Raw genomic sequence first — 27,524 nt, forward strand, 5'->3', positions numbered from 1 at the left:
GGATTTTCCCTTTAAAATCCATGTCAGAATTACTTTTATACATGCAATGATGGTGGAATTAGTTTTATTTAATTGTTCACTAAAGCCTGATTAATGTAAAAACTACATTAGTTTACAATAATTTCTCAACATCACATACAGTAATCACAGTGATCCAGATAGAAACAGACAAGTCTTTGAGGACAGGAAATTTTATTGGAAGGATAATGTACCTGATTTGAGCTGATAGATCTATTAAAAGAAGTGGTGGGGAAGTAAAAAGAAAAAAACAAAGAAACAACCCACTAACATTTGGTTGAATGATATGAATGGGTTAACAAGCCGTATTGAGGCGGTTCAACAAAGTGAAAGGAAAGCTCAGGCTTTTGACATTCAAACGACTCAGAGCATCTTTGGTTCATTCTCAGTTACAAAACATATTTACAAAGCATTCACAGCAACGCCAGTGCAATTTGAACGTCTCTTAAAAATCATTGTGCTTAAACATAGGAACTGTAGCTCCACGACATTAAAGTGCGTTCTTGCTCAGTAGTTAAGTGCATAGAAAAAGTCCGATCTACATACACAGACAAATTATACAAACAGGTGTCTGACTCGTTTTGAAGCTAAGACAGTGTCCTACACTTTCAAAACTAATCAGCAGGACTAAAAAATCTGATGTTTCTCTGTCATGATTTATGTGTTGACAAGTAAGACATATTGTTAGGTATTAATAAGTCGACTGAATCAGAAAATACAATGGAAAATAACCCGAAACAGGGGTTTAAAACTTCCCATTTGTTCTGAAGCAGTCAGTGAGATTTTCATCAATCAGATGTTTCGACTTATTTAAAGGCACAGTCCAGCTAAAAACTATTTTCTTCACCAGAGTGCAATCTCTCAATTCAGAGTTTTAATGGGATTTGCTAAAGGTTTGGAGAGATCAGATGTACCTTAGACCAATAAAGTGGAGCTCAATGGAAAAAAAAAACAAAACTAAAATAATATGAAGAACTCAACCATCCAAGATATCATAGAACATTTCCAGTACATAAAAGCTGCAGTCTCAAGTTTCTTCCTTTTGCTTGTAGAGAGTAAAACTAAAACTTGTCATGGTGAAGTCTGGGCAGTATTGTGACTATTTTATAGGAGAAACGATCGAACGATACATAACAGTCCATAACATGTCAAAGAAAAAACGATCTGGCTGTATTTTTGGGTGAACTGGCCTTTCAAAAATCTCTGAATGTTTTTATGATTAATTGTGACCATGTGGAAATCAAAATCTCCTTAAGCTGAAAATGAAAACTGAAATAGAGTGAATAATGGTATATTCAGTATGAAACAATAAAATGCAGGTTTTGTTTCTGATAGTTTGGAGTCACTCATACATCAGTGCAATTTAACTTGTTATAAGGCTGAAGAATGGGAGTGTTTTCGTCGGGTTGCATATTTCTGTAAATCAACTCAAAAAACTTTTTACAATCTAAAACAAAAAAAAACAACAACAACTCTACCATCCCACTAATGTCAACTATCAATATTTACCAGAGCGCATCGGTCCCAGTATTTACATTAGGTATAACACAGGGATCTTATTAAACACAATTTAAAATAACCCAAATTAAGAAACCGAATTGGCAGATATTCACAATTCTTGAACAGTATTTACAGAAACTTTGCAGGCTTGAGCAGGATAAATAAATAATTTAAAAAAAGAGGAAGGCTGCATCCGCTCTTGCTGAAAAGTACTCAAATGCACACAAGGCACATCAATACTCCCTGAGGCTGATTAGTTAAACAAGCTCAGTCAGCTTCTGTCATAATACTGGTGGCGTCGGATTCATCATAGGTCCTCTTGTAGCGGACACTAGAAGGGAAGTGGGCCCTTTTCTTCTTATAGATGATGAAGCCGATGGCTAAGAGGAGCGCGATGAACACCACGATGAAGAGACCCAACGCCACAGGAGAGCCTCCAGACTCTGAGGACGCAAAAGTGAAGTCAGTCAACAGAGGTTTTTGTTTTCCCACTAAACAAGAGGTCATCATGTTTGAGTTTGTACAGCTTTTATTTCAGTTCAGACTCTGAGACACACTGAGTAATGGGGGGACACGACTAGCCTGGTTTTTGTTGAAGTGTAAGAAAATCTTCAGCACCCCTAAAGCTCTATTATTAGCAAGATACAGATTGTTTGTTTAATGCATGCAAAAGCTCAAGGGTAAAAATGAGGGACAAGCAACTTCCTGGAGTCTGCGATTTTACCTTGGGATAGAGCTAGGCTGGCAGTTTCCACATTTCCAGTCTTTGTGCTAAGCTAAGCTAACTGGCTGCTACCTCCAGATACATATTTGGCATATAGATATATGCGTGTGGTATCTATCTTTTCATCTAACTCTTGGCAAGGAAGCACATTTCCCAAAATGTCAAACTACTCCTTTAGAGTTGTAGTCCATAAGAATTAAGATATGTTGTACTGCTTTGGCGGAGAGATGTCGTTGCAGGCGTGCCTCTTGGACCCTATCTCCCAGAGTTTCCTTTCAAAATCAAACAGTGTCGTACAGTGTCGTACAGACTTCAGTAGATTGGCAGCTTTCACCTGGGCAATGCTGCATGTTTCCTTCGTACGCTTCACACTGATGGGAGGTCCGAAGAGTGAAGGGAAACGGAGGTAAAAAGCGCCACTAACTGTGTGGCGCATTTGATTTTAGCTTTGGGAAAGTCGCCACAGACACTCAGACCGGATTTTTCGTCAAAGCAGCAAATACAAGGGCTTTTATTAGTGGGTCATATGATCAGTCATCATTGTTTTACCTCACTCTTTGATAGATAGGAACTTAAAAGACAATTAAATAGATGGAAATCTTACGAAGTACAACTTTAATGCAGTTGTTATACTCACTTGCTTTAGTTTGGCAGACAACCCGACTGTTACTAGCCTTGCAGCTGACAAGTTTCCAGATTCCTTCATCTCCTGCCATCATGACGGCACACTGGGGCTCTGACTTCTTCCCAGTAACAAAGGCCTCAGACTTCCAGTTAGAGTAAGCCAGAGCCGAGCCATCCTGCCAGGATATAGGCGTACCTGAGAGGAAGAAAGAGGAGATAAGGAGAGGTGGGGAATATCATCACAACACACGTCTCACAACACAAATGTCACAAATAATGTGTTTCTGAATGATGTTGAGGGTTATTATCTGACTCAAAAGAAGAAGCTAACACAAACTGATGAATTAAAACAACATTGTTCATTTTGTTTGGCCACCTGTAATCACCATTTAATATTTTCATTTCGTAGTTTGTTTCCTTCATATGTAAACAGAAGGATCATCCACCTTAAAATTCTAAATTGGATTAGAATCAGCCTTCACTCTTGAATTAGCATCAGGTATTTTTATACTCAGGTTTTCTCTGTTTACTTAAACACACTCATCTTCATCTGAGATAATGTTTTTCTATTGCTGTGAATTTTAAACACTGCAGTTAAACACACCTGTATTGACAATTCTGGTCATTTGAGAATGGAAGTCTGGAAGTCAAACTCGAAAAACTGCAGATTGGACCTGTAAAATTACCTAAATCCTCAACAACGATCCGCACTCTTCTATTTCAAATAACGGTGTTTACCTTCAGTATCGAGCTTCATGCCGAGCCATACGCGACTGGTGATGAGAGGGTCATCGAACATGTACTTGGACACAAAATCGTTCTCCTCTTTGGATTTTAAGGTCAGCAGTTGAGCATCTGTCAGCAGAAAAAAAAAAACAATTGCTACCGTTGCTTCAGATGAATACTAATTATAACCCTTCATACACCAAACAACAACTCACCCATGCTCTGACAGATGCTCCTGGCCTGCTCATTGCTGAACACGCTGTAGTTGTAGAAGCCCATGTCAAAGGCGTAACAGTGATCCTCATGTTGCACCCACATGGACACACCGTTGCTCTGAGGGCAGTGATTGGCCTCTGGGGCAACATGCAGTCTGGCTCCTGATTCACAACAACACAGAAACAATATGGACGGCGGTCAAGGCCGCTCAAACACAAATTAAGTCCCAAGTAGATGCTTTAATATACAACATGATTCAGTGGTGCTTGTTTCTTCCTCTGGATCCTTTTTTGCAGAGTAAACCATTCCCCAACAATTCAAGTTGCCTTTCCTTACACGATGAAAGAAGAACAATGTGGTTCAATGTGGTTATATATAAAACACATGGGTGTCTTACTCTGGAAAGTGGTGGTGATGGTGGTGGTGTAGCAGATGGCGCCGTCTACCAACGTATTGCAGCTGGTCCTCACCCAGGCTCCAGCAGGGGTTACAAAAACACAGCTGGCCTCTTGTTTCTCTGAGCTGGAGCCCTCCTGTGAGTCAGAGATGGTGGCTTTGTAGTCAATTATCGTTCCATCAGACCACTCAAAGCCTGAGTCACTAACCTGCACAGAGAGAGAGAAAAAAGGGGGGAGAAAGAGCGTCACATGAAGCCCGTCACGTGAGATTATGAGCATAGAATTATGAAGCACCACCATGTGAAAGAAATCCACATGAGATATACTCGGGATGTTCTCTGTGTAAGCTCAGAAAATATTTGTGCTCAGACTCTTACATCCTGGTTTGATAGGCCAATCCAGAGAGGGAAGCCATCCGTCTTGGCGATGAGCTTCACATGTGCACTGTGCTGGATGTCGTGGACGCTCGCCAGGTGGCCTCCACGATTCCCACACTCTTCCAGAGCCTGGTGCCAGTTCAACTTCTGGGTTACGACCTCGTAAGTTAGGTTGCCGTATTGTTTGAAATCCGTGGAAGACAGGTTGTACTCCAGTTTTGGTTCTTTGGGGAGGGAAGGATCGAAAAAACGTGAGACCATATTGAGGATGAAATATTTTCAGTAATGGTAACAACAGAGCTGGACAGAGAAATATGAATTTCGATGTAAAGTGTGATTACACCAACCGTTGTCCAGTTTGCAGGTCACAATGGACCTTTGTTTGAACTCTGCAAATAAGTTTGGGTCCGAGATGAGAATCCAGTTGCTCTGAACAGTGAGGCCAGCCAAGAATGGTCCGTCTACATCCGGTCTGCCATTTGCCCATTTGGAATATTGGACGTTTGTGCCATCATACCACTTCAGCTGGTTACCTACAGCAGAAAAAAAATACTATTAAAGCTGAAGTGGGTAACTTTCTTTAAAATAATATGTTTTCAGATTTGCTGAAATTGTCACTATATCCTAACAGCACAATGAAACAGACACAGTTTGTCCTGCCGGTCGACTGTTGGGTGGGGCTTGGTTTTGACGCTCAATTCACAGCTAAACATAAACTAAAATATGTTTCTGAAAACACTTTATGCGAGAAATGAGCAATACAGTAACAGAATCTTGATTGATATTTGATCAGCACTGATTGATTCAGAGGTGTCAGGATATATTCACAGTTTAAGAAAAAATGTTAAAAAAACACCTTTTTTCATAGAAGGTAACCGATTTCAGCTTTAACCCTGGCATAATAACAAGTTCACACACACAAAAGACTAGTATTAGTGTCACTTTACTGTAAATCTTATCCTAAAAACACTGCACTGGTAACATGAGGAACAGTTTCATACAGTGAGGCTCCCTAGATTTTAATTTAAAAAAAGAAAGAAAAGAAAGATTCAGATGAGGTCAGACATGATACACACATGTATCATGTCTGACCTCATCTGAATCCGATCACTGTCCACTTATATCTTTTCTGCACTACAGTTCTGTTCATACCTGTTTCAACAGTCTACTGCGTGTTTACATTGTTTACATCATATACACCCGTTCACATATCTGCTTACATCTGATACACGCATGTCTTTCTACATCTCACGCCGACGATGTTCTCCGTATCTAACCTGTACTAACACACTAACATCCTGACACTTACTCCTCTCTTACACATTATTCTTGTTGTTAGGTTAAAATGTTTTTGTATAGTTGTACTGTCGTTATTTGCTGCTCTGTGTGCCCTGAATTGCCCCCCGGGGACAAATTGAATTGAATTGAGTAACAATCCTACACTCAGCATTCATACAAATTAAAGTCAATGAGCTATGTGTTGGTACCAGTGATGCTCATCAGAGTTTATGATCACTTTCTGTCATGCAATTACGCAGAATTTTATTAAATTAGAAAGCAAAAAAATCTCTGGAGTTGAATCAATATCTGGATCTGTATGAGAAGAAAATGTATTGCAGCCCTGTTAGAAAAAACTAAATTTTATGTGTCCATAAAATGTTCCTACTGTTGTCATCTTTGAACATCCCCAGCCATACAAACTGGACCAAGTTTTGGAACGGTACGAGTTGCTTCTTAATAAACTCGTTCTCCTCCATATTTCGGATGGTTAGAATGTCTGCATCTGCATCTGAAACATAAATGCATCGTCTTTAACAACGTAAGCAACATCAAACTGTTGTAGGAAGCGTCATAGGCATAACATGTGCCCAAAGTTGTGACCGCCTTACGAAGTTTTTTGCAGGTATCCTGAATCTGTCCTTGGTCAAACTGTTCCCATCTGGTGCCGACCAGCTGAAAGGAGTAGCAGTTGTTCTTGAAGGGGATCCAGTTTGGACCGTTAATCTTATGGGGGCACTTCACTGCAACATCCTCTGGTGTGGTGATGATCTCTTCTGTAATACCCAAGTTTTTATTTAGGTTTAGATAGATAAATAAAAAGATATAAGCATTTACAAGCATACTGACACATGCCAACAGAAAAGGAAGAGGTTTTAAAAGGAGATGAAACCTGTAAAGTTTTCAAACCTCAAGGCTAAGAAGGAAAGGATGTACAAGAAAAGTAAAAATGATCTTGAATGCTTTTATTGAACTTATGAAGTCTACAAGAGTCTAAAAGGGTTTGCATTTCATTATCCCTACACTATTATTATATTCATATATAGCCAAACATACAAAAATAATAGTTTCTTTGCTTTCTCTGTAAAATTGAGTTTATTTTTAAAGACTCCTGTTAACTTATGACTCAACAGTCCTTCTTTCTGGAAAGACGCCCAGATGTTTCTTGTGCTTTGTTTTGATAGGCCAAATAGGGAAGCCATAACCTAATTTTCTAAGTTACTAAATTTCCTCTACAACAGACTCTACATCCTGTTTCCACAGATTCTCAGCAGTTCTCAGCAGGGATGGGAATTTAAACACAGCACACAAACATTTTGAGCTACAACTGTCAATAAGCTCTAATGTTTTGTGCAAGAATTAGCTGTACGAGGAGGTACGGCAGGCATTTCAGTTAATCTGTATTCCAAACCCCCACTCACCGTGGGGTTTGTGGCAGATAGCGCCACCCAGCTGGTCCTCACACTCTGTGGCTTTCCAGAAGCCATCAGTATCCAGGTAAACACACGAGCCGCTGGTAGCAGCAGAAGACCAGCGACTGAATACAGTGTGGCTGTGGTCAGTCCAGCGGTAGTGGATCCCCTCCTGAACACAAAACCAACAAGTTCGACAAGTATCTTGCAAAAGTAGTGGATTAATAATAAAGGCATACTTACATCTTCGCTAAAGAGGCCGATCCACATGGGTGTGCGTGCGCGGCTCACATGCACAGTGAGGGTGGATTGGAGGAAGGTATCAGCCACACTTGCCAGGTTCATGTTGTTACTATTGCACTGCTCTAAGGCCTCAAACCAGGTGAGATTTTTGACAAGCAGCAGGATGGTGTGGTTATTGACCTGGAAGGGCTCTGTTGGGACGTGGGACTCCTCTACTGCATCTGAAATGAGTGAACAAATCCCAAGTATGTATGTTGTGCGGGAGACCTAGATTGCCTCAATGCAAAAATAAATGTCTGTATAACTATAGTATCCCCTGTATTTTTCAGGGTTAACATAAAAGGTATAGTCTAAAACGACAATCAAAACTAATCTGAAAAGGAACTTTAGCATGGCAGATTAAGTAACGTGACTGAGTGACTCAGTATTGAGTGTTGGAGGTGGTGATTTACCTGCGTAGTGCTGGCAAACAGCCGAATTTTGATATTGTGTGCAGGAAGAATAGTCCCAGGTACCCAGCATGGCAGAGTTGGGGTTATTAATCATAAACGCACACAAATCCATACTCTCTAGATCCCATGTCTGGCAAGAAAGAACAATAAAGTACAAACAAAATAAATTACATTGTGAATTCAAATTAGGTTAACCCCCAGTCCCCCCATTTCCTTTATTAAGAGCAACCACTGGCCATTTCTAACAGTAAAAAACAGACTACAGTACCATTTTTTTTTCATTTCCGAATGTTAATTAATTAATTAAATTTTTTCCACAATAAAAAGAGTCCCCATTTAATACAGCAGAGAAAAGAAGGGGAACTTACGTTGACTTTAATAGCCCTGTGCATGCCCAGAAGCAGGGGGTTAAAATTTATGTAGTTTACTGGGGAATGGTCCGCCCATTCTGGGTCGTTATGTTTGATTTTCAGACCGATCCATATGCTTTCCATGTTTCTCATGCTCGGCAAAAGCGTGGTGATGAAATCTAAAAAACAAAAACACACACACACACACGCACGCACACACACAGTACAACAATGTTTTGTGTTGAGCAGATGCTACATTTTGACTCTGAGGAACTATTATTTCTTATTTAACCAGGTCCTACACAAACTTTACTAAACAAAAGAAAACTATGTATTTGACATCATTGCAGTCATGACTGGCATATGAACCATACTTGTCTTGTTTATTAAACACAGAACTAAAGCGGTCCTCACCTTGCTCCACCTGATCTGCTATAGTGACCAGGGTTCCCCTCAGCGACTGGCATTCCTCACTGGCATACTTGAACGACACAGGCTTCATGCTCGTCATCAGTGTGTAGCACTAAATAAAAGACACTTGTATCATCATCAGAGCAAAGAGTGTTTATTCATCTATTAGATAAATAAGACCTTTGTGCCATTCAAGTCCTACTGTTTGATATTGTGCTGTATGTGAACGTGAAAGAGCTTGTGTTAAATACTGGAACACTACCATTTTGTCCAGCTTTCACACAAGACATTAAAAGTAGGAGTTTATCTGATTTTAGAGTAAGTGTCATGCAATGGCTAAAACAGAGATGTCAAACTAATTTTAGTTCATAGGCCACATGCGGCCACATTTGGTGGGCCGGTCCAGTAAAACCATTGCATAATAACTGATAAAAAATAACACCTCCAAATTTGTCACTTTATTCTAGTGTAAAGAAGTAAAAAGGAAAAAATTCTGCAATTTCAATAATATGTCTCAGTTTTCAACTGTATTCTGGTCAGGGTATAAAATGAACTAGGTGTGATAGTGGTTTTCAATTTACCTCTGTGAACAAATAGGAACTGGTCTATTTTTCTTGGAAAGCCTGACACTGTGTGTCCACAAAGACATTTTCCACGGGTGGCTCCCGAACGAACAGCGCAATTGACAGTGTGTAGCTGTATGGAAGCACGTTGGATCTATAATAGCGTATCCAGCAAAGTGCCTGCTACTCTTATTAGGGCAGCGGGACCCCCAGGGGACAAATAGCAATATTGAAAAATCTGAATTAATGACTTCTCTGCAATTTTCACACTTTGCAAATTCATCCAGTGGGATAGATTGGACATTTTGGCGGGCAGTTTCTAGCCCAAGGGCCATATGTTTGACATCCAAGGTCTAAAATGTAGATGCAGAGTAAATGTGTTGAAGAATCAGACCTTATTTCTGAAGGACAGAGATTTGTTTCCACAGGGCAGTCCTCCAGACTGAGGCTCCAGAGGGTTTACCTCCACTGACGTGATGTTGTGTCTCTCACACACAAAGGACAATTTCTGACGGCAACTGCGCTCGTGCTCTTTAAATAAACAAAGGAAAGTAAATGTGTGTATTAGTAAAAGAGACTGTAAGCATGCCTGCTATGAATCAAGAAAGTAATATGCGTCTATAAGATTTTTGACTGTTCTCAAGTAACTAATAATATCCTGGATTTCCATAGCTGTGTGATTTGAAAGTGTAAAATTCCTGACATTAGCAGTCTCATAAGCCTAGACAAAATTGAATTGTCACCTGAATGAATGGCTAATTGGCTGCTGTTTCTATCCACACAATATGGTAAATTAAAAAAACATCCTTAATCCTACCCAGCTGTATAGAAACACTGACATTTACTCACCTGGAAAGAAGTTCTCAGGACTAATGGAGGTACACCTGCCCAGGAAAACTGAATGATAAAAGTACATCTGGGTGTACCTAGAACATACAGTATGTCAGTCAACATCACATTGAGTTTCTACAACATGAACAATATACGTGTGTGACTGTATTGGCTTACGTCATGGGGAATATCCGTCCAGGCTCTCTCAAATCAACCCACCAGCTTTGCTTGGGAGATGTTGACCGCTGTAAAAAAACAAAAACAAGCTTAAGTACCACACAATAAAATTACTCTTTAATTAACTTTATTACCACCTGTCATCCGACCACAGTTTATAAAGTTCTTTAAACAAAAACAGAGAACTTGTTTAGGCAGTAATCAGGAGGACACCTGTCAAACAGGCAAGAAACAACACAAAATAAAAAATAAATCACTTTAATGTGAAAAATAATATGGATTTAATTAGTTAAGATCTATGATAACATATGGAACTTATAAAATTATTTGTGTAAAATACTTGACTATAGTTGATGTATGAAAACATAGATAAAACATATTTGTGAGATCTCCAGTGGTTTAGTATAGAACCTCCTCAAAGTTGGACAATTCAGAAGAGACAATAAAAACAGAACAGTCAAATTTCATGAGGCTGAAGTAAATGTCACTAAGCTATGTTTCAGTGGTTAGCGTGACGGCAGAACTTTGTTCTGCTTTATTTTGTACTGCTTCCTGCTGCATTCTCATGAAATAAAGTCATCTTCCCATGAACAGAAGATGCACATGGAGAGGAGAAAAAAAAGGTATTTACCCTTTTCTCAGCACAGACATATTTATTAACTTTTAAGTGCCCCAGTTAATTTGACCTTGATGCACAGTTTGCTAATACTCAGGCCGCCCCGAACAGCAATCCAATAATAGCTTAGCAACCACTAGGCATGGCAGGTCTGGTTTGGCTGTGAATTCTACACAAACTGTGGGCTGAAATGGTTTAGTAAGAGCTACAGTCAGTAAGAGTGTGTATTGTGGAGTCTTTTTTTAACCTTTACAAAACTAAAAAACAAGCTCAAAAGTGTAAGCAATAATGGAATGGAATAAACAACGTGTTCATCTGCTCTTAAATATGCTGCATAAGCCTACATTAGCATTTCTGACTAATCAATTTAGCCTAGATTTATGTATGTAGCATTAAAGTGTATATTTAAAAACCCTTCACATGGGTCTTGTTTTAAAGCTAATTAGCTAGAAATATATAAAAGTCATCTGGAGACCATTTTCAAAACACCTGATTAAATCTGAGTAATCATCATTACATGGCCACTCGCTGTGCCCTGTCACTTACATCTTTTAGGTTCTGGTGGATCTGTCCAGCAGCAGTTGAGCTGAGTGGTGCAGCCAGTCTGCTGCCATTCATACTGCAAAAGAGCTTTGCCTCCTCAAAAGTTAGCTTAGGCTCCTGAACAAACCAAAACTCTGCTCCATCTATGAAGATAGAGGTCTCATGGTGTCCACCTGAAAATCACATCAAACATGCTCTAAAATCATGACACATTAGACAGTGACAACAAACTAATAACACCCAGCAACAGACATGCATGGGTGAAATAAATAAATCGGGAGATTGTTGGTAAGAAAAAGAAATCCTGGCCATCCATAAATCCAATTTACAGAAAATTTCAACATCTGGAAAGATTTTGTCATTACCGGGATTGTACCAGTCTGGGTTCTTTGGTGTCTTTCCTGTTGAAGCGTAAACAAAAAATATGATAGAAAATGTGAAACGCATAAATAACAAGATGTAAAATTGTGCAAATAAGTCAGCTATTGTGTGGATCACTAATTCTAGTGACATTACGAATCCATTAAATTAAAACAAACAAATAAAAAACACCCTTTGCTTTGTGCACACATACTAAGTGGTGCTTGTATGTGAAGTCTTACCGCGGGGTATTTGGCAGACCCACTCAAGCCTGGCGTCACAGTGAAACGGTGTGGCGTAGAAAGGTGTTGGAGGTAAGTCGTGCAGCAGAAACACAAACAGGTGTTTCAAGGTGCTCTTCGATGTCTAACAAAGACACAGATTGTTTGCATGAATACTATCATGAAAGTAATGTGCAAGGTTCCTCCCTTGAGTTCAGTGATAATTTAAGAAGAGAGTGACTCTCTTTCTGACAACACAATCACTAAATGTGACAACCTAAATGAGAACAAGGTCAAGTATGTGAATGGAGCACAACAGAAAGAGACAATCACCTGGCACTGGCAAATAAACAAAAAGAAACTATCGTCATGACCACTTTGATGTATGACAATGCCCTCATGATGTGAAAAAAACAACAAACCACTGCTCTGCCCGGACTTTCTTTTCTAGGATTTTGTTTTAAGAAGGCATGCTGGACATGAAATCATGAGTCAATAGGGGCAGATTTCCGCTGCAGCTCTTCCTGTGACTCCCACAAGCAGCTGAGCAAATGGCCTTGATTCACAGATCAAGCTGTACACTATGCATAGCTTGATCTCCCTACGCTAAAATAAAATAAAAGTAAATACATGTATAAAGATAAGTTAAGGAAAATATACTGTAAGAGATTAAGCCTTTAAACAATGCATAACTGGGTATGTAAATGGAGAATAATAACAGAACAAATGTTTTCTGACCAGCCCACCTTGAATGCAGTGCAGTCTCGACTGTATGCATCGTCCTCATGGAAATCTTGGTGTAAAACGTCCATAGATACCTGTTGTTGAGACATTAATTAATCACACTCAGAAATAAATGCAATACAGTGCAATAAATCTATCCAAGCCAGATAAGTTGTGTTTGAGATGAATAAAGCTGCAGGGATATAGACCATTTCACAGTTGTAAACGTAAACATTGACGTAAGCGTACAGCTACATATCTGCATTCAGCCCCTTTGTGACTCAAAAGCTGACCAATGTCATCTGATCTTAACACCAAGTAATTCAATACACACTTGCACAGCTCCTCCACTCTCTCTAATCATTTCATAGTTATACAGTCTGGTTATTTTTGATGTATGCATGCAGGTCAAGCACATGATGTTCATGCGCAGGAGGACAGATAGCACATAGAAACATGGATGTGAATAAATAAAAAGGATCACATTTGACCAAAAACTCATCTGTGAAAAATAAAATTACAGAACATGAAGGCTGGTATGTGCAAATGTTGGAAAAAAACAGAGTGATTTCATACCAAAAATATGTCTTATATAATATCTCTTCTCACAAAGTATTGGAGAGGCGTTAAGGGTTAGAGTTATACTCACAGGCTGGCCGTCGCTCCACTGCCAGGAACGATCAGCTGGATTTCTCCTGTTCAGGCCAACCCAGAAGTACCGATTATCACTGCAACAAGAACACCAGAGTAAACCAACAATTTACACTACTCAGTCAGTCTTCTTCAACTTTTAGTGTCAAGATTTTAAAAAGGGTTGTTGGCATTTTACTCTTAGACAGTGAAGATAGACAGGGAAGAAGTGTAATACGTGAGTCAGGAGACGCTATGTGTTGATTTTAACATGTGTTTATATGAACAATAAGAGGAGGTCGAACTCTGGGGTATGCGCCTAAGAAAAACAAAACTACATGTTTAGCATTCATCTCTCTGATAAGTGACTGGTAGTGCCTCCACACTCTTTTGCGTGAAGGTTGTATAAAGGTTGAATCAGAATTGAAGTACTAATTTTGATTTGTTGATGTCACAATGTTCCAAAAACTTCAAACTTCAAAAAAGGAATACATTCAGGACCTGTGTTCACTTGTGTATACCTGATGGTGTCTCTCATGATGCTGTGCAGGGCCCTCATGTCACCATTGTTTGTGAAGCTGGGCAGGTTGGCTCCCAGAGCCTGACAGAACCTCTCAGCTTCCTCCCAGGAGCGCTTCCTGCTCAGCCTCTCCCCATGAAACACCTGACAAGGTGAGGCAACAATTTACAACAGTTACTAAAACAGTGGCAGTAAAGTAACACACTGGATAGAAAAAACAGAGAAAGACAATTAAAAACTGTCAGCTCATGTAATTTAGAGTTTCTAGTGACATTCTGTACAATAAGAAAGCTGTGGGAAACACAATGCAGATTATTGTTTTGATAGGTCTGATACAGAAGCAGCTTCAGTAACAGATACTTCAGAATTGCTTTATACAATACTGAATAATAAACAATTTAATTCTCAATACTCATTCTTTAATGATGTTTTGGAATTACATTTTTCAAAATTGATAAATTAGAACCAGACTGTATGAATACAGAAGGCTGCAGTCTCCTGTATGGCACCCACTTATCACTCAAAGCGGCCATGCTCTTAATTATGCACAAATTAAAGCCTTTATATAATTTAAATGGGCAAGTTACACAAAAATGTACCCCTTGTATAGTTGTCATGAACGGGGGTATTAGCTACAGTGACCAAAAACGTTTTTTTTGTACTACACTGTCCCGTTTATGGGATTGGAGTGGCTTTTTGAGTCAGCCTCAAGTGGCCTTTCGAGGAACTGCACCTCCGCATGGGTTTTAGATTTCAGCACTGGAGGTTGTCGCTCAATTAGAATCACAAACTTTTCTTTTCTTTTTTTTATTCCATGCATGCTTCTGCCGTTTACATTACCCACAAGGCAACTTGACCACAGGTCATTTGGGGGACAGGTTTTGCTATGCTATTAGTGGCTAATGTTACCTTGAGCCCTGGCCTCATGCAGAGATGAGGAGCGGGCTACAGGAGCCTGGTAAGATTACGTCTTTCTAACTCAACCGACTTCTTATCATTTCCAGACAACACTGACTCAAATTACAAACCTTGTAGCAGTATTTGATGTTTGGTCTGGACACCCATCCATCAGGACAGGTTACGTTGGGGTTCGGCTCTGGTTCTGGGGGTGGAGGTGGAATGAGGTCTTTTCTACAAATGGTTCCGGCCTTAAAAATGGTGCAGTTCTTCACCTCCCACTTGCCCAGGGGTTTTGCGGTGGAAATCACTGCACAACCTCCATCTCGATCTGAAACACACATGTAGAAATACAAATAAGTTAAACGGCTCATATAGCACTACATGTATTTTTAAAATATTTAATCAAAGAGTTTGACTACTCTACAGTTTTTGTACTTTGTAGCTCATTAAATTTGAAATTGCGGGCCTGTTGTACTGGTAAACAGTCCACACATAACTGAGGTAAACTAACTTTTGAATGAACATATACAGTCTGTTATGACATGGCTACTCCTCTGGTCTCATGCTCTCCCTGTATTAAGTACTGAGCGGAGAAGGAGTGGTTTACTAACCTGGTTCGAACCAGCCCCAGTTGGTGTATGTAACCACACTCGGGGACCCATCCTGGCTCATCCACTGGTACTCCCCTGTGTTCTTAATGTCCTGCAGCCCTATCCAAAAATACTGAGTTTCCTTGCTGATCTTCTCTCCGAGTAGACGGCTGATAAAGGCCTGCTCAAACCTGGAAAGAAAAGTCATGACATAAAGTCAAGAAAAACATGAAGATGCCAGAAATGTTCACGTGTGCAGCAATTAATGAGTGTATTTAGCAGCTGGGTCACAAGCTGAACAAATTCCTACCGGTTTCTTATAGTGATGTTGCAGCGATCTTTGAAGGACACTTGTTTGTTGTTCACTTGATAACAGGAGTTGCCATGTCTTCTCCAACCCTGAGGGATTAAACAACAGTAAGACTTTACATACAAACATTCAAATTAACAAATTACTTTCAAATTACAAACAAACATCTGTCACTTTCATGCATAGTCCTACAGTAGATCTCATACACATAAACTCCTCAGGACCAGGACTGTAATGAGTAAGACAGTCAGATCAGTATTCATGCGTTCGTCAGCATCACAGTCAACTATGACAGTTTCGTTTTTGCACTCACACATCTCTTCTAATTCCGGTAATGGCTGCGAATATAGCTCTGCATTCAGCACCTTTATGACTGACAAAATGTAACAGCAAGTAATCCTTTAAATACACACTCACACGTCTACTTAATTTATTGTCACAATTTCATGATGTATGCATGCAGGTCAAGCACAAGATGTTCATGTGCAGAAGGACAGCTATCACTTGCAAACATGGACGTGAATAACAAAAAGGATCACATTCGACCAAAAACAATATTGACCACCCTTGCGGTTGTATGCTTCCGCCAACCTGTCAAGTTGCAGTGTACATCCAAACTGTCATCACTTACATAATATATGTAGTGAAGACTTTTAAGTAGCAGCACAGAAGATCTAAACAATCACCAGTTTTACCAATGGATTGTCAAAAAAATCAGAATTCAACCAAATGTCTCCCCTTCTGTTTTTGAATTATGGTGTTGAAAATGGACATAAACATTATAGTGAAGTTGAACTTATTGTTATAAAATGTGAAATGATTTGTTGTGTGAAATGTTGTCATACTTAGTGTAGAATTCTTGAGTTATGGTTGATACATTTTGGTCACAGTGACCTTTTCCTTCCTAATCTTATCTGTTCATTGCTTAAGTCCTAGTAGACATTTGAGACAAATGTGAGGACATTCCCTCAAGGCTTTGCTGAGATATCGGGACGTACTTATGGACAATCCAAAAACATAATGCTTTTGTCCACAGCTATTGGTTGTGCAGGGGCAGAAAAAAAAATAAGCCTGTAATATGCACATATACTTTGAGTCTGGACCTACATTACAGGTTGATTGTCAATAGAAGTTAACTGAAGGCTTCCCTTCAGGTCATTTAAACAATACTCACATCCTCAAAGCGGCATCCGGCCACTGGCTCTGGATCCTCGACCTTTCCTTTCTTCTGACACATAAAAGGCAGACTCTGTGTGCAGTCCCCAACCCGCCAACCATGACTCTGCGAAACACAGACAGGTTTGATTCTGCAGACCTCATATAAACAAACTAGTACAGAAGATCATAAGAGGACAATAACAGAGCCCCTCCACACACAATGGGTGGACACACACACACACACACACACACACACACACACACACACACACACACACACACACACACACACACACACACACACACACACACACACACACACACACACACACACACACACACACACACACACACACACACACACACACACACACACACACACACACACACACACACACACACACACACACACACACACACACACACACACACACACACACACACACACACACACACACACACACCTCTCCAGAGTAAAAGACACAGCTGGTATCAAGAGTGGGCTGGACTGGTTGGTTGTGGCCCCAGTAGGTGAAGGCAACGGCAGTCTGGTCGATCCACTTGAAGACAGTGGGATTCACGCCGACACCGATCAGACCGATCCACACGTCCAACAACTTGCCATCTGATGGACCACAATACACATAAGAATATCACTTTATGGAAATGTTTAAAATCAAACTCTAACCCTCAAGGCAGGGGTCTGGTGAGAGAACATTTTTTTTTAAATTTATTATCATTTACCTGCATGGAAATTAGTGCTGATCATCTCTTGGCTGTCAATGGAGTGGAGGCTGGCCACAAAGCCTCCTCCTCCTCCCTCTGTGATGTTACAGTGCATCTGAGCATCTGTAAAGTTTCGGGGTTTGTCCTTCACTAACTTGTAACACCAGCCGTTCCACGGGATCCAACCGTCTGCACACACTGTTTCGCTATATGTAAAAGACTCTGCAGAGAGGGGGCGAGATAGACAGAGGCTGTGAGGGGAAGTCAGGTCAGTTTTATCTCTATATGCCAAAATGCTTTATGATCTGCACAACAGGGACAAACAGAAGAGAAACAGAGCTTATGCAAACACGCCATAGCTGTTATACATGTGAAGGAAGGTGAAAGAGAGAAAGGTTACGATTGTAACTACAAAAGATAGCAAAGCTAAAGGTGGCGATATGCACCCAATACGCTGGTTGCCAACCGCCATTGAAAAACAAAAAGAAACATCAAAACAAAAGCATCACAAACAGTATTTATACCAATTTTAACCCCACTAAGTATTGGTAGTCTGGGTCAAACCAGACACTTTGGTAATATTGGATGTAATGTTTGAAGCTATGAGCTGCTTTGAAGCTTCTTAAGCTGCTGCCTTATTTGAAGGATATTGTCTGTCAGATAGTTTGTTCACTACTTTGTTCTAGAGTGAAAAAAGGAAAATGTTAGCATGCTAACCTGATAAACAAAGATGGTGAACATGATTAACATTACACCTGTGTACAATCAGCTTATAAGCATGCATTTTCGTTCAAAGCACAGCTGTGCCTTAGTACAGCCTCATCAAGCTGCTCATGACTGTAGACTCGGTGTTGTTTGAATATGATTCAGAAAAAATGTAAGTGTAGAAAGTGAGGGCAGCCCCTAACCCACCTGTTGTTGCCGTGTGAGAGGCGTCGACACTCTTCTTGCAGATGTACGGCAGCCGTTTGTTGCATGACTCAGATTCATAGTTCTGTTTAGAGTTCAGGACTCCACAGTCGGACTCAAAAATCATGGAGGTGGATGGCATTCCTGTCAAACACATTCACACACCCACACAATAAATACAAATCACATTCACTCAGTGTGAAGGTTCTTTCTAGGTTCACTGCATCAACAATCAGTGTATTCAATGTTTCACAATGAAGTGAAATAAAAGAAATGTGTTATGTTGTAATAATGGTTCAACACAGTGCTGCTAGTTGCAACAATGGCATGTGGTAAAATGTAGCAACCACAGAGAGCTCATATCAACAGCAGCCAGATGGTTGCAGTATCCTTGAGGTAACACTGCAGTTTAAGAACAACATCTTCCCTTTTAGAAGAAGAAAAAAAACAGCAAACATATTACAATAGCTAGAGGGCTTTATAAAGCCTTCCATTCAGTACTATTAATGAGTGATTCAGCTACAGTAACAATCCCGATGCCACGCTGTGTCCAAAAACCAGGCACAATGAGCTTCTTTACAACACTGGCCTCATTGTTTCTCTGACTGACAAGTCTCAGTGTATAGAAGGGCAGCGACAACAGCAGATCACAACAGGGTGCTGGTTTTAGTGTGCTAGCACAACTGTTGAAGTTTATGCCCCCACACCCCCCCCTTTTTACCACTTTTAGATCAACATGTGTTTACATGTCACTTGCACAGATGTTTACAGAAATGGGACAAAGATTAGAAACACAGGGGAAAGACAAGAACAAAAGGATATAACCATCATCACCTGTTTCCCAGCGAAGGGTGGAGAGAGGGGAACCATCTGACCACTGCCAGCCATGAGAAGTGTCCAACTGGTGAAGGCCGATCCACATCCTCTCAGGCATTCTGTCAAGGCCATCCGATACTGTACGATGCAAATCATTTTGGATTGTGAAAACAACATAATAGAACATCAAACACAGGGATACACAAAAGTTAGTTGTGTATCTCAAATGCCGTAAATACAAGGAAGCAGTTGTAACAGCTGCACTCTCAAACAGCTAACAGCATTCACTTAAGAACATGAGACATAACAGGTTAGATTATAATCATGCTCCACATAACAACAACAACAACACTGTTACGGTGTTGATGAAAAAAAACAGAGAAGACATCAGGACGGTTGAGTTTCCTTCGCAAAACATTTCTAGTGCTTGAACCTGACCAAATTTTTTTCAGCTGATGTCTCATAAGCATGACATGGTCAGGCCTCTCCACTCTCACAAACAGATGGTTCTTAGTCATTTTAGCTTTACCGAATTTGTCTTTTACTTTAATATAAAGAACAATTGGACTCATTCACCAAAACCCACGGAAAAACCCACAGTTTTCAAGAAGATTCTGACATTCATGCTCTATGCACACTCAAGAGACACTCTTACACACATTTGAGTGCAAAACAGAAGGTTTTCCTCAACGATACAATTGTATAATATTTTATATATATATATACACTGTGTATATATATAGGCTTTAAATTACAATAAATAAACACTACCCAAAGTGGGTCTGTTTTATTGTTTTTGTTCTTTAAGATTATTTTAGGGAAATCTAAAATAGATGTATTTTAGATTTTTGTTTTAAAATCTCCACAAGTGATGCTCTGTCAACTTAATCATGACAGTTGTATCACTATACTGGTGTGTTAGGAAGCATTCCTTTCATTTGAGTCGTGAGTCCAACACATCCAACAAGAAGTCAATGACACCTGAAGAAGGTGAAGAAGAAGTGTTAAGTAGTAATTCCAGTCTTACTGGTTTTGGAGTGGAGATCGTCGGGCTCAGACACACTCAGCAGATCAGCTCCCTGACTGCGACATGAATCCAGAGCGTCCTGCCAGGTCACAGCGGCACTGGAAACAAACTCATAACAGGATTCCCCTTCCAGCCCAGCAAACAGAGTCTGGCAACCCTCCTCTGCAAGGTCAAAGAGACAGTGTCAGTGTGAGTGTGAGAATCTAAGTCTTCTGTTGATGCCGGATGTAATTTAACAAATTTCTGGAAAATATCCAGCCAGGCAATGAAAATAAAAACAAATGTAGACCATCTCACAGTGATGCCAACATTAAAAAAAGAAAAGGAGGCAGCTGAATGTCTCCATTGTCAATGTCTTGTTGAATAAATGGGACAAAATTTCAGAAATTTATGATAGGTTTTTTTAAATGATTGAACAACATGCCAGGTATTAGACAGTGTCCCTTCTGTTGGTCTTGGTCGTAGTCGGATGAGGTGGCACACCAGGACAGTCCGGGGAAATCTGTATCTGGGAGGCAGCCGTGATGCCAGCTACCGTTGTATTTGAAGGGGAAGTCACAGGGAGAGCCGGCAGAGTTCCCACCGGCGGTGTGGACAACTGCACAGAGGAGAAGTGAGCAAAGAGCACAACCAAAGTCAAACCATTTGTAATTTCTAAGAAAAACAAAAACCATGCCTTTACTTTTTGTCTTGTCACTACTTCTTCTTCTTCTCAAGATACAAAAACACCCAGAAAACGTTTAGACATAATTAGTTTAGTGTTGCTCTTTTGCAAATGCAAATGATGACATCTAACACTTACCTCACACTACTTCACATCAGATCATTTATGTTGGTAAAGAACAGGAAGGACTATACACATGAGCAATAACAGTCTATAATAAAGAAGCAACAAGCAAGAGAAACAAGAAATGAAAGTCGTCTTAGTGCAGAAAATCGAATCATATAAGACGTAAAAGCATGCCATTGCCTCTTCATGCTACATCCTTTTAAAATATATATTTGTGTTATAAAGAAAGCAAACACCACTCACACTCATATTCTTGGTCCTCTGGATATAAATAAGTTATATTTTTAAAACTTAAATTCCTGCCTCTTGAGTTTTTGACAGTCATGGATACAGACATCAGAATTTGCATAAAATCCTATTGAAATAACACATTATTCATATTATCATGAATTATTTTACTGTCACTTAATGCTTCTGTAGATCTTACGGAGGATAATCAACAAGAAATGAACACTTTAATCAAGGTAAGTACCGCAGTTATTAGAAAAATCATCATGTGATTGTAATATACAGAAAACACACATTTAATGTAAATTACCAACATTTCTATGTGTGTTTTTTAAAAGTGCAGGTGTTTGCATTTGATCAACAGAGGCATGCAGTGAGCAATACGCATCAAACAAAAGTGAAAGCCAGCTTTTATCTTGCACCACACAGACCTTCTTCATGATCATAAAGCACACAACGGAGGAATTCCCCCAAGATTCACAAGACACAGTTTTGAAACTAAGGGTGGAATCTCTAGGCCTCTCAAATGGATTCAATTTGACTTCAGAGGGCTACAATGTGATTATCGATTCATATTTAAGAGCGTTTTTATACATTTTTTATTTATTTTCTCACTGTGTGATTAGCGTATAACTTAAAAACATAGCACATAGGTAAAAATTTAAATAATCACTTATTTACCAAATGTAAACTAAGAGATGTGAAAAATGGAAACCATATTTTTCTGTCTCGGCAACCCAAAGCTGATACCTCGTTAACCACTGCTAAAAGTTAGCTTTGAGCCCTGTTACATATTGTTACAGGCCCTCATAATGTCGGGGATTGGGTTTATTTCCATTTCATTAGAGAATTGTCTAAAAATCCATTTTTCTCCCACTCCTATTTGAAACTAAGACACTCGGGGTTTCAGCAGAAGTCATATTGCTTAACCTGGAAAATGACTCACCGTGTTGTTACCGAGCATTAAGGAGCAAAAACTGACAGGAATGAAGATTACTAACCAGTCGGGTTGTTTAAAACACACAAGAACCTGTTTGGTCAAATACACGGCTGTAACATATCACAAGGTACAACTGAGGAAAAGGATTCTCTGACAGAATCCAATGTGTCTCAACACTAACTACAGTTGACACTACTTTGATTTCTTGACTGCTAAATTCCTCCAGTTTAGCTCCACAATGGACACCATAAAACACTTTTTGCAGTTCTACAGTTTTTTAGCATTTTCTCTCTCAGATAAGACAAAGAAAACTACACTCACCGCGGTAGAGCTTCTGGCAGATGTTGTCCTGGGATTCCCCTCTTACCCAAGTGTCATTAGTGTCCCGTTTTGTGGTGACTTTGCCATCACTGCTGACCGCCAAGCCCATTTGATAAACAGTGTAAACAGCCCCATCCAGGCAACGCCACCACAGCAGGATGTTGGCGCCACAGTCGACCAGAGATAATGCTTTGGTGCGGACGTCCAACGCCAAGCAGAGGGACGTGTCCACGTGGAAGAGACGGTGACCTGAACCCCACTTCCACAGTTGGGACCTGCTGTTTGGGTCACAGGAGGTGAGACTCAAGTCCACAGAAGCCCCTGTGCCCAGGCACTTCTCCGTGCTGGCGTGCTGGATGGTGAAAGCATCCTCGTCTGTGGTAATGGGGCAGACACAGAAGACACTGCAGTTTCAAAAAGGATTGGTGACTTTTGTTGACATCAAGATCCAGACTGGGCTCTGCGATGAGTTTTCAGGCTGAACAAAATATTTGAATTGCTCTTTTTAGGCCATAAAGGCAAAATCACAAACAAAAATATTTGTTTAAACAAAATGGTTCAAATTACTTACAATGACAGTAATAGACAGAGGCTATAATTTAGTAGAACTTCCTCTGTACTTATATTAGAGAAATAACATTGGCTTTATGGGGGAAGTCCAAAACCAATGCCAAACAGTGTTTCCCCAGTGTATTGCAAGCCTGATGCATCAGGGATTTTTTTTCAGATGTATTTTTAAGATGTTTTTTACATTACAGTTACAGCTACTTGGTTGGAAAAGTATGGAATCTGTGTTATAGCTTTTTAAAATTCTCAATTTTGCAATTCTGGATCATAAAACATTAATGCTGACATCAGTCTGCCACTTGCCCGCACCGGACCCTGTGAAAAAAGACACACTTTCCACCAGACCTAAAAGCATTTCTGGGGGAGACCCTGACAAGAAAACAAATTTAAAAACAAAATACCTGACCTTTTTCTGATTTCCTGTGCTTGTCTTTTACTTCTTTCATAATGACAGTCTATTGCCAAAGAGACAATGAAATATCTGCCACAAAAGCAGATTGCAGATCATACTGTGGGCAAAACCCCAGATAATTGTTTACACAGTATAAAAGTCACTTTAAAATATTTAAGTGCTACCAGAAAGAAAGCCATCATAAAAATGTCTGCAGGTAACCCAGCAAACCAAGGACGGCTGGGCTGCTTTTGTCAATGAAATAAAGTGTATGGAGAACTTTATCTGAGGACTAAAATTTGAATAATATGTAAAAATAGAAGTACTGAATATATGAATAAAGGAGTAGTATCTATATATTTCAAAAACCCTCACACTTTACTGGTATTTTAAAGGGCGGATTTCAGTATTTTTTAAGATCCACTATTGGAAAATAAATCAATGTATTGCTTTATTGCTAGATCTATGTTGAGAAATATATATATTTTTTTACAGAAGATACATATGCAACTGCATGGTTACCTGAATTAACGACAGTTATTAGGGACATGTAATAATAACCTGGGTGAAAAGGTATGCGCGATTATATGGAAATATAAAAACTGTTGGCACACAAGCTCATAAAAATATGGAGAACTAAACATGACTTTATCTAAATGTATAATTAAATAAATGCAGAATTAAATACAGGAATAAATAAATAAATGCATGAATAAATGTATACATAAATAAATGCAGAATTAAATACAGGACTAAATAAATAAATGCATGAATAAATGTATAAATAAATAAATGCAGAATTAAATACAGGACTAAATAAATAAATGCATGAATAAATGTATAAATAAATAAATGCAGAATTAAATACAGGACTAAATAAATAAATGCATAAATAAATGTATAAATAAATAAATGCAGAATCAAATACAGGACTAAATAGATAAATGCATGAATAAATGTATAAATAAATAAATGCAGAATTAAATACAGGACTAAATAAATAAATGCATAAATAAATGTATAAATAAATAAATGCAGAATCAAATACAGGACTAAATAGATAAATGCATGAATAAATGTATAAATAAATAAATGCAGAATTAAATACAGGACTAAATAAATAAATGCATAAATAAATGTATAAATAAATAAATGCAGAATCAAATACAGGACTAAATAGATAAATGCATGAATAAATGTATAAATAAATAAATGCAGAATTAAATACAGGACTAAATAAATAAATGCATAAATAAATGTATAAATAAATAAATGCAGAATCAAATACAGGACTAAATAAATAAATGCATGAATAAATGTATAAATAAATAAATGCAGAATTAAATACAGGACTAAATAAATAAATGCATAAATAAATGTATAAATAAATAAATGCAGAAATAAATACAGGATTAAATAAATAAAAGCATGAATAAATATATAAATAAATTAATGCAGAAATAAACAAATAAAATAATAAATCCATGCTTTACATTCATTTCTACATTTTCGTTCACCTACATTTATTTATCGCTGTAGTTGCGTCTATATGTAAATAAAGTGTGAGGTCTAATTTACTCATGAATGTATTTATTTTCTGAGATTGAAGTCATGTTTGGTCCTCCATACTTTAATAGCCGACACACTGAGAGCTGTTTACAGATGAGGGGGGAGGGAGGGATGAGTGTGCAATTTATTTGACCTGTCAGAATATGCTCACACATCAACGCTCACATTGCGAGGAGAACTAAAGTGAAACTACTTGAACTAATACTTGAACTGAACCCAGTTTTGTGTGTCTGCCTCCACTTGTTTTAGTCCAGCAGGTTTGAGGCTATTGTCCTCGCGCTTCTGTGTGCGCGAACTTGTTCTCCAGCGAAAACTGAGCGTGCAGAAACGGCTTGAAAATATACCTTAAACAAATGACAGAAAGGAAAGTAAGGTGTTTAAGTGAGGTTGGCTACTTACCGAAACCTTTAGCAGGTGAGCAAGTTCCCAAGAAGACAGTTGTTTCCAGAGCAGTCAACAAACAAAGGCAAAGAGTCGATATTTTTAGCATGGTGACGGCAGAGTCTTGCTGTTGTTTGGATTCATAAAGACTCTGCCCCCCGGAGTGTTCAGCTGGGAATACTCAGGCCGATCGATAACTCAACTCCAAACCGAAAGTTATGCGATACTAACTAACATAACCCACTTCTCCCCCAACTGTCAGCTGCGTTTTCCAGAGACGCGCTCTGACGACGCCGTCAAACCCGCACGCACCAGAGTGACGGCGGAGACTTCCGGTTAACGTACAAAATAAAAGTCGAGAAACTCTCAAAAGCCGCAGTCGCATAGTTAATTCGACCATTATGTTGGCAAAATACTATGTCCATGAAATGATTTGGCCTAACAAACTACCCTCATTTTATATGTTTAAAGGTTCAGATTTTAAATCATATTTGACCACTCTGGGAAACTTAAAACTCAAATAATAAATTGGCAATTTAAACTATTTAGGCATTTCACATTTTCTCTCTTAGGCAAGGCAAGTTTATTTGTATGACAATTCAACAACAAGGCAATTCAAAGTGCTTCAACTTAAACATTAAAAGCATTGGGAGGAATTACACATAAAACATTCAGCTTCGCTGTCGTAGCAACAGATTCAGGAAGTCTTTCCTGCCACAATCCATCACTGTATATAATAACTGTCTCACCTCTGCCTGACAGAGAACTCTGCTCTCTCTACTGTTTTTTTGTATATATTATTATTGTTATAGTATATTTTCCATATTTTGTTGTATATATTATTATTGATTATTGTTTATAGCACACTGTGCACTGTATATATACACTATGTATATATTTGATTCTATTTATGTCATGTACAAAGTTTTTATTTGCTGACCCACTACTGCTGTTACAAAATCATTTCCCAGTCTGGGATCATTAAAGTAATTCTATTCTATTCTATTCTATATACATTTAAAACATATAGTATTAGTGGTATTAGTATTAGTTGGTTTAGCAGACCACATATGTTATTGTTTTTGTTATTCTTCATTCCTTTTTAAATGTTTTACTGTCTTTGTGCATTTTAATTTATGTTGTTGTTGTTTCTTTATTTTTAAATACATGTTTGGCATTGTGTGTAACTCTCAAACATGTAAGAAAAATGTTTAAATGTCGACAAACTGGTCATAAGGAATTATAAGGAAGCCCATTGCCACCAGGATGTGTAGTAACTTGATTAAAAATGATTATGAGTGATAAAAATATTGATTGTATATAAATATAATACACAACTAAAATAATAATACTTATTATGAAATGAGAAATCATATGGCAGCATAGCATTTAAAAAAAGTAGAAAAGTTAAAAAAGGTCAAAACTATAAGAAAAAAAACTGATGACATAAAAAGACAAAATTATAGTCAAAATAACTCACCAAGTTAAAAAATTATGAGATTCAAAAGAGGCAAAATTATGAATCTGATAAAACAATGTGCTACTTAATCAAACATAATAATAACTCAGTCAAGTAAATTACTAAGTCAGAGTCAAAAATACGAGTCACATTTATTAAATGCTAAATAAAATAAAATAGACAGCAAGATACTGAGATACTAAGTCATACAAAATATGAATTACTAGATCAAACTTATGACAGTCAAGTAAATTATGAGACAATAAGTCAAAGTTATTACTGTCACAAAATATGAGACACGAAGTCCAAATTGTGATTTACTGAGTCAAACCTCATATAGATAGTAATAGCAGATATCTTATTTGACGTGTTAAGTTGAAAAAAAATCTGAAATACTAAGCATATTGGTAAATAAATAAATAAAAATATGCGCTACTTAATCAGACTTTTCACTCACTACGTCAAGTCAATTTGAGACACTGAGATAAAATTGTTAGTAAGTCAACAATTATGTGACAGCCTGAGTTAA

The 27,524-nt window shown here is 38.5% G+C and overlaps 1 protein-coding gene across 1 annotated transcript; it reads right to left on the reverse strand.

The window, feature by feature from the left end:
- Nucleotides 1–191: 191 nt before the first annotated feature.
- Nucleotides 192–25,797, reverse strand: ly75 (lymphocyte antigen 75). The gene is made up of 35 exons (XM_083918163.1): nucleotides 25,555–25,797; nucleotides 22,629–23,003; nucleotides 20,774–20,947; nucleotides 20,350–20,511; nucleotides 19,341–19,460; nucleotides 18,510–18,650; nucleotides 17,616–17,819; nucleotides 17,336–17,496; nucleotides 16,888–16,995; nucleotides 15,714–15,802; nucleotides 15,425–15,594; nucleotides 14,942–15,141; nucleotides 13,915–14,057; nucleotides 13,413–13,491; nucleotides 12,787–12,858; nucleotides 12,062–12,185; nucleotides 11,825–11,860; nucleotides 11,463–11,632; nucleotides 10,301–10,368; nucleotides 10,142–10,218; nucleotides 9,687–9,823; nucleotides 8,733–8,841; nucleotides 8,337–8,497; nucleotides 7,969–8,098; nucleotides 7,517–7,737; nucleotides 7,283–7,445; nucleotides 6,473–6,637; nucleotides 6,250–6,372; nucleotides 4,931–5,116; nucleotides 4,584–4,807; nucleotides 4,206–4,413; nucleotides 3,808–3,969; nucleotides 3,605–3,721; nucleotides 2,880–3,062; nucleotides 192–1,961 (listed from the first exon to the last, which is right to left on the reverse strand). The coding sequence occupies exons 1-35, from the start codon at nucleotides 25,643–25,645 to the stop codon at nucleotides 1,786–1,788; spliced, it is 5,229 nt and encodes a 1,742-aa protein (XP_083774289.1). The 5' UTR covers nucleotides 25,646–25,797; the 3' UTR covers nucleotides 192–1,785.
- Nucleotides 25,798–27,524: the final 1,727 nt, after the last annotated feature.

This window comes from Echiichthys vipera (assembly GCF_963691815.1).
Source record: "Echiichthys vipera genome assembly, chromosome: 1".
In the NCBI taxonomy this organism is placed as follows: Eukaryota; Metazoa; Chordata; class Actinopteri; order Perciformes; family Trachinidae; genus Echiichthys; species Echiichthys vipera.

What these genes read in the sequence shown, in the direction of transcription:
- ly75 (XM_083918163.1), bottom strand. Translation starts at nt 25,645, where the DNA reads ATGCTAAAAATATCGACTCTTTGCCTTTGTTTGTTGACTGCTCTGGAA. An exon ending in CCGGATGCCGCTTTGAGGAT is followed by an intron (nt 15,803 to 16,887) that starts GTGAGTATTGTT and finishes TTAATCCCTCAG; the next exon opens with GGTTGGAGAAGACATGGCAA. An exon ending in TATCTGCCACAAACCCCACG is followed by an intron (nt 6,638 to 7,282) that starts GTGAGTGGGGGT and finishes TGGGTATTACAG; the next exon opens with AAGAGATCATCACCACACCA.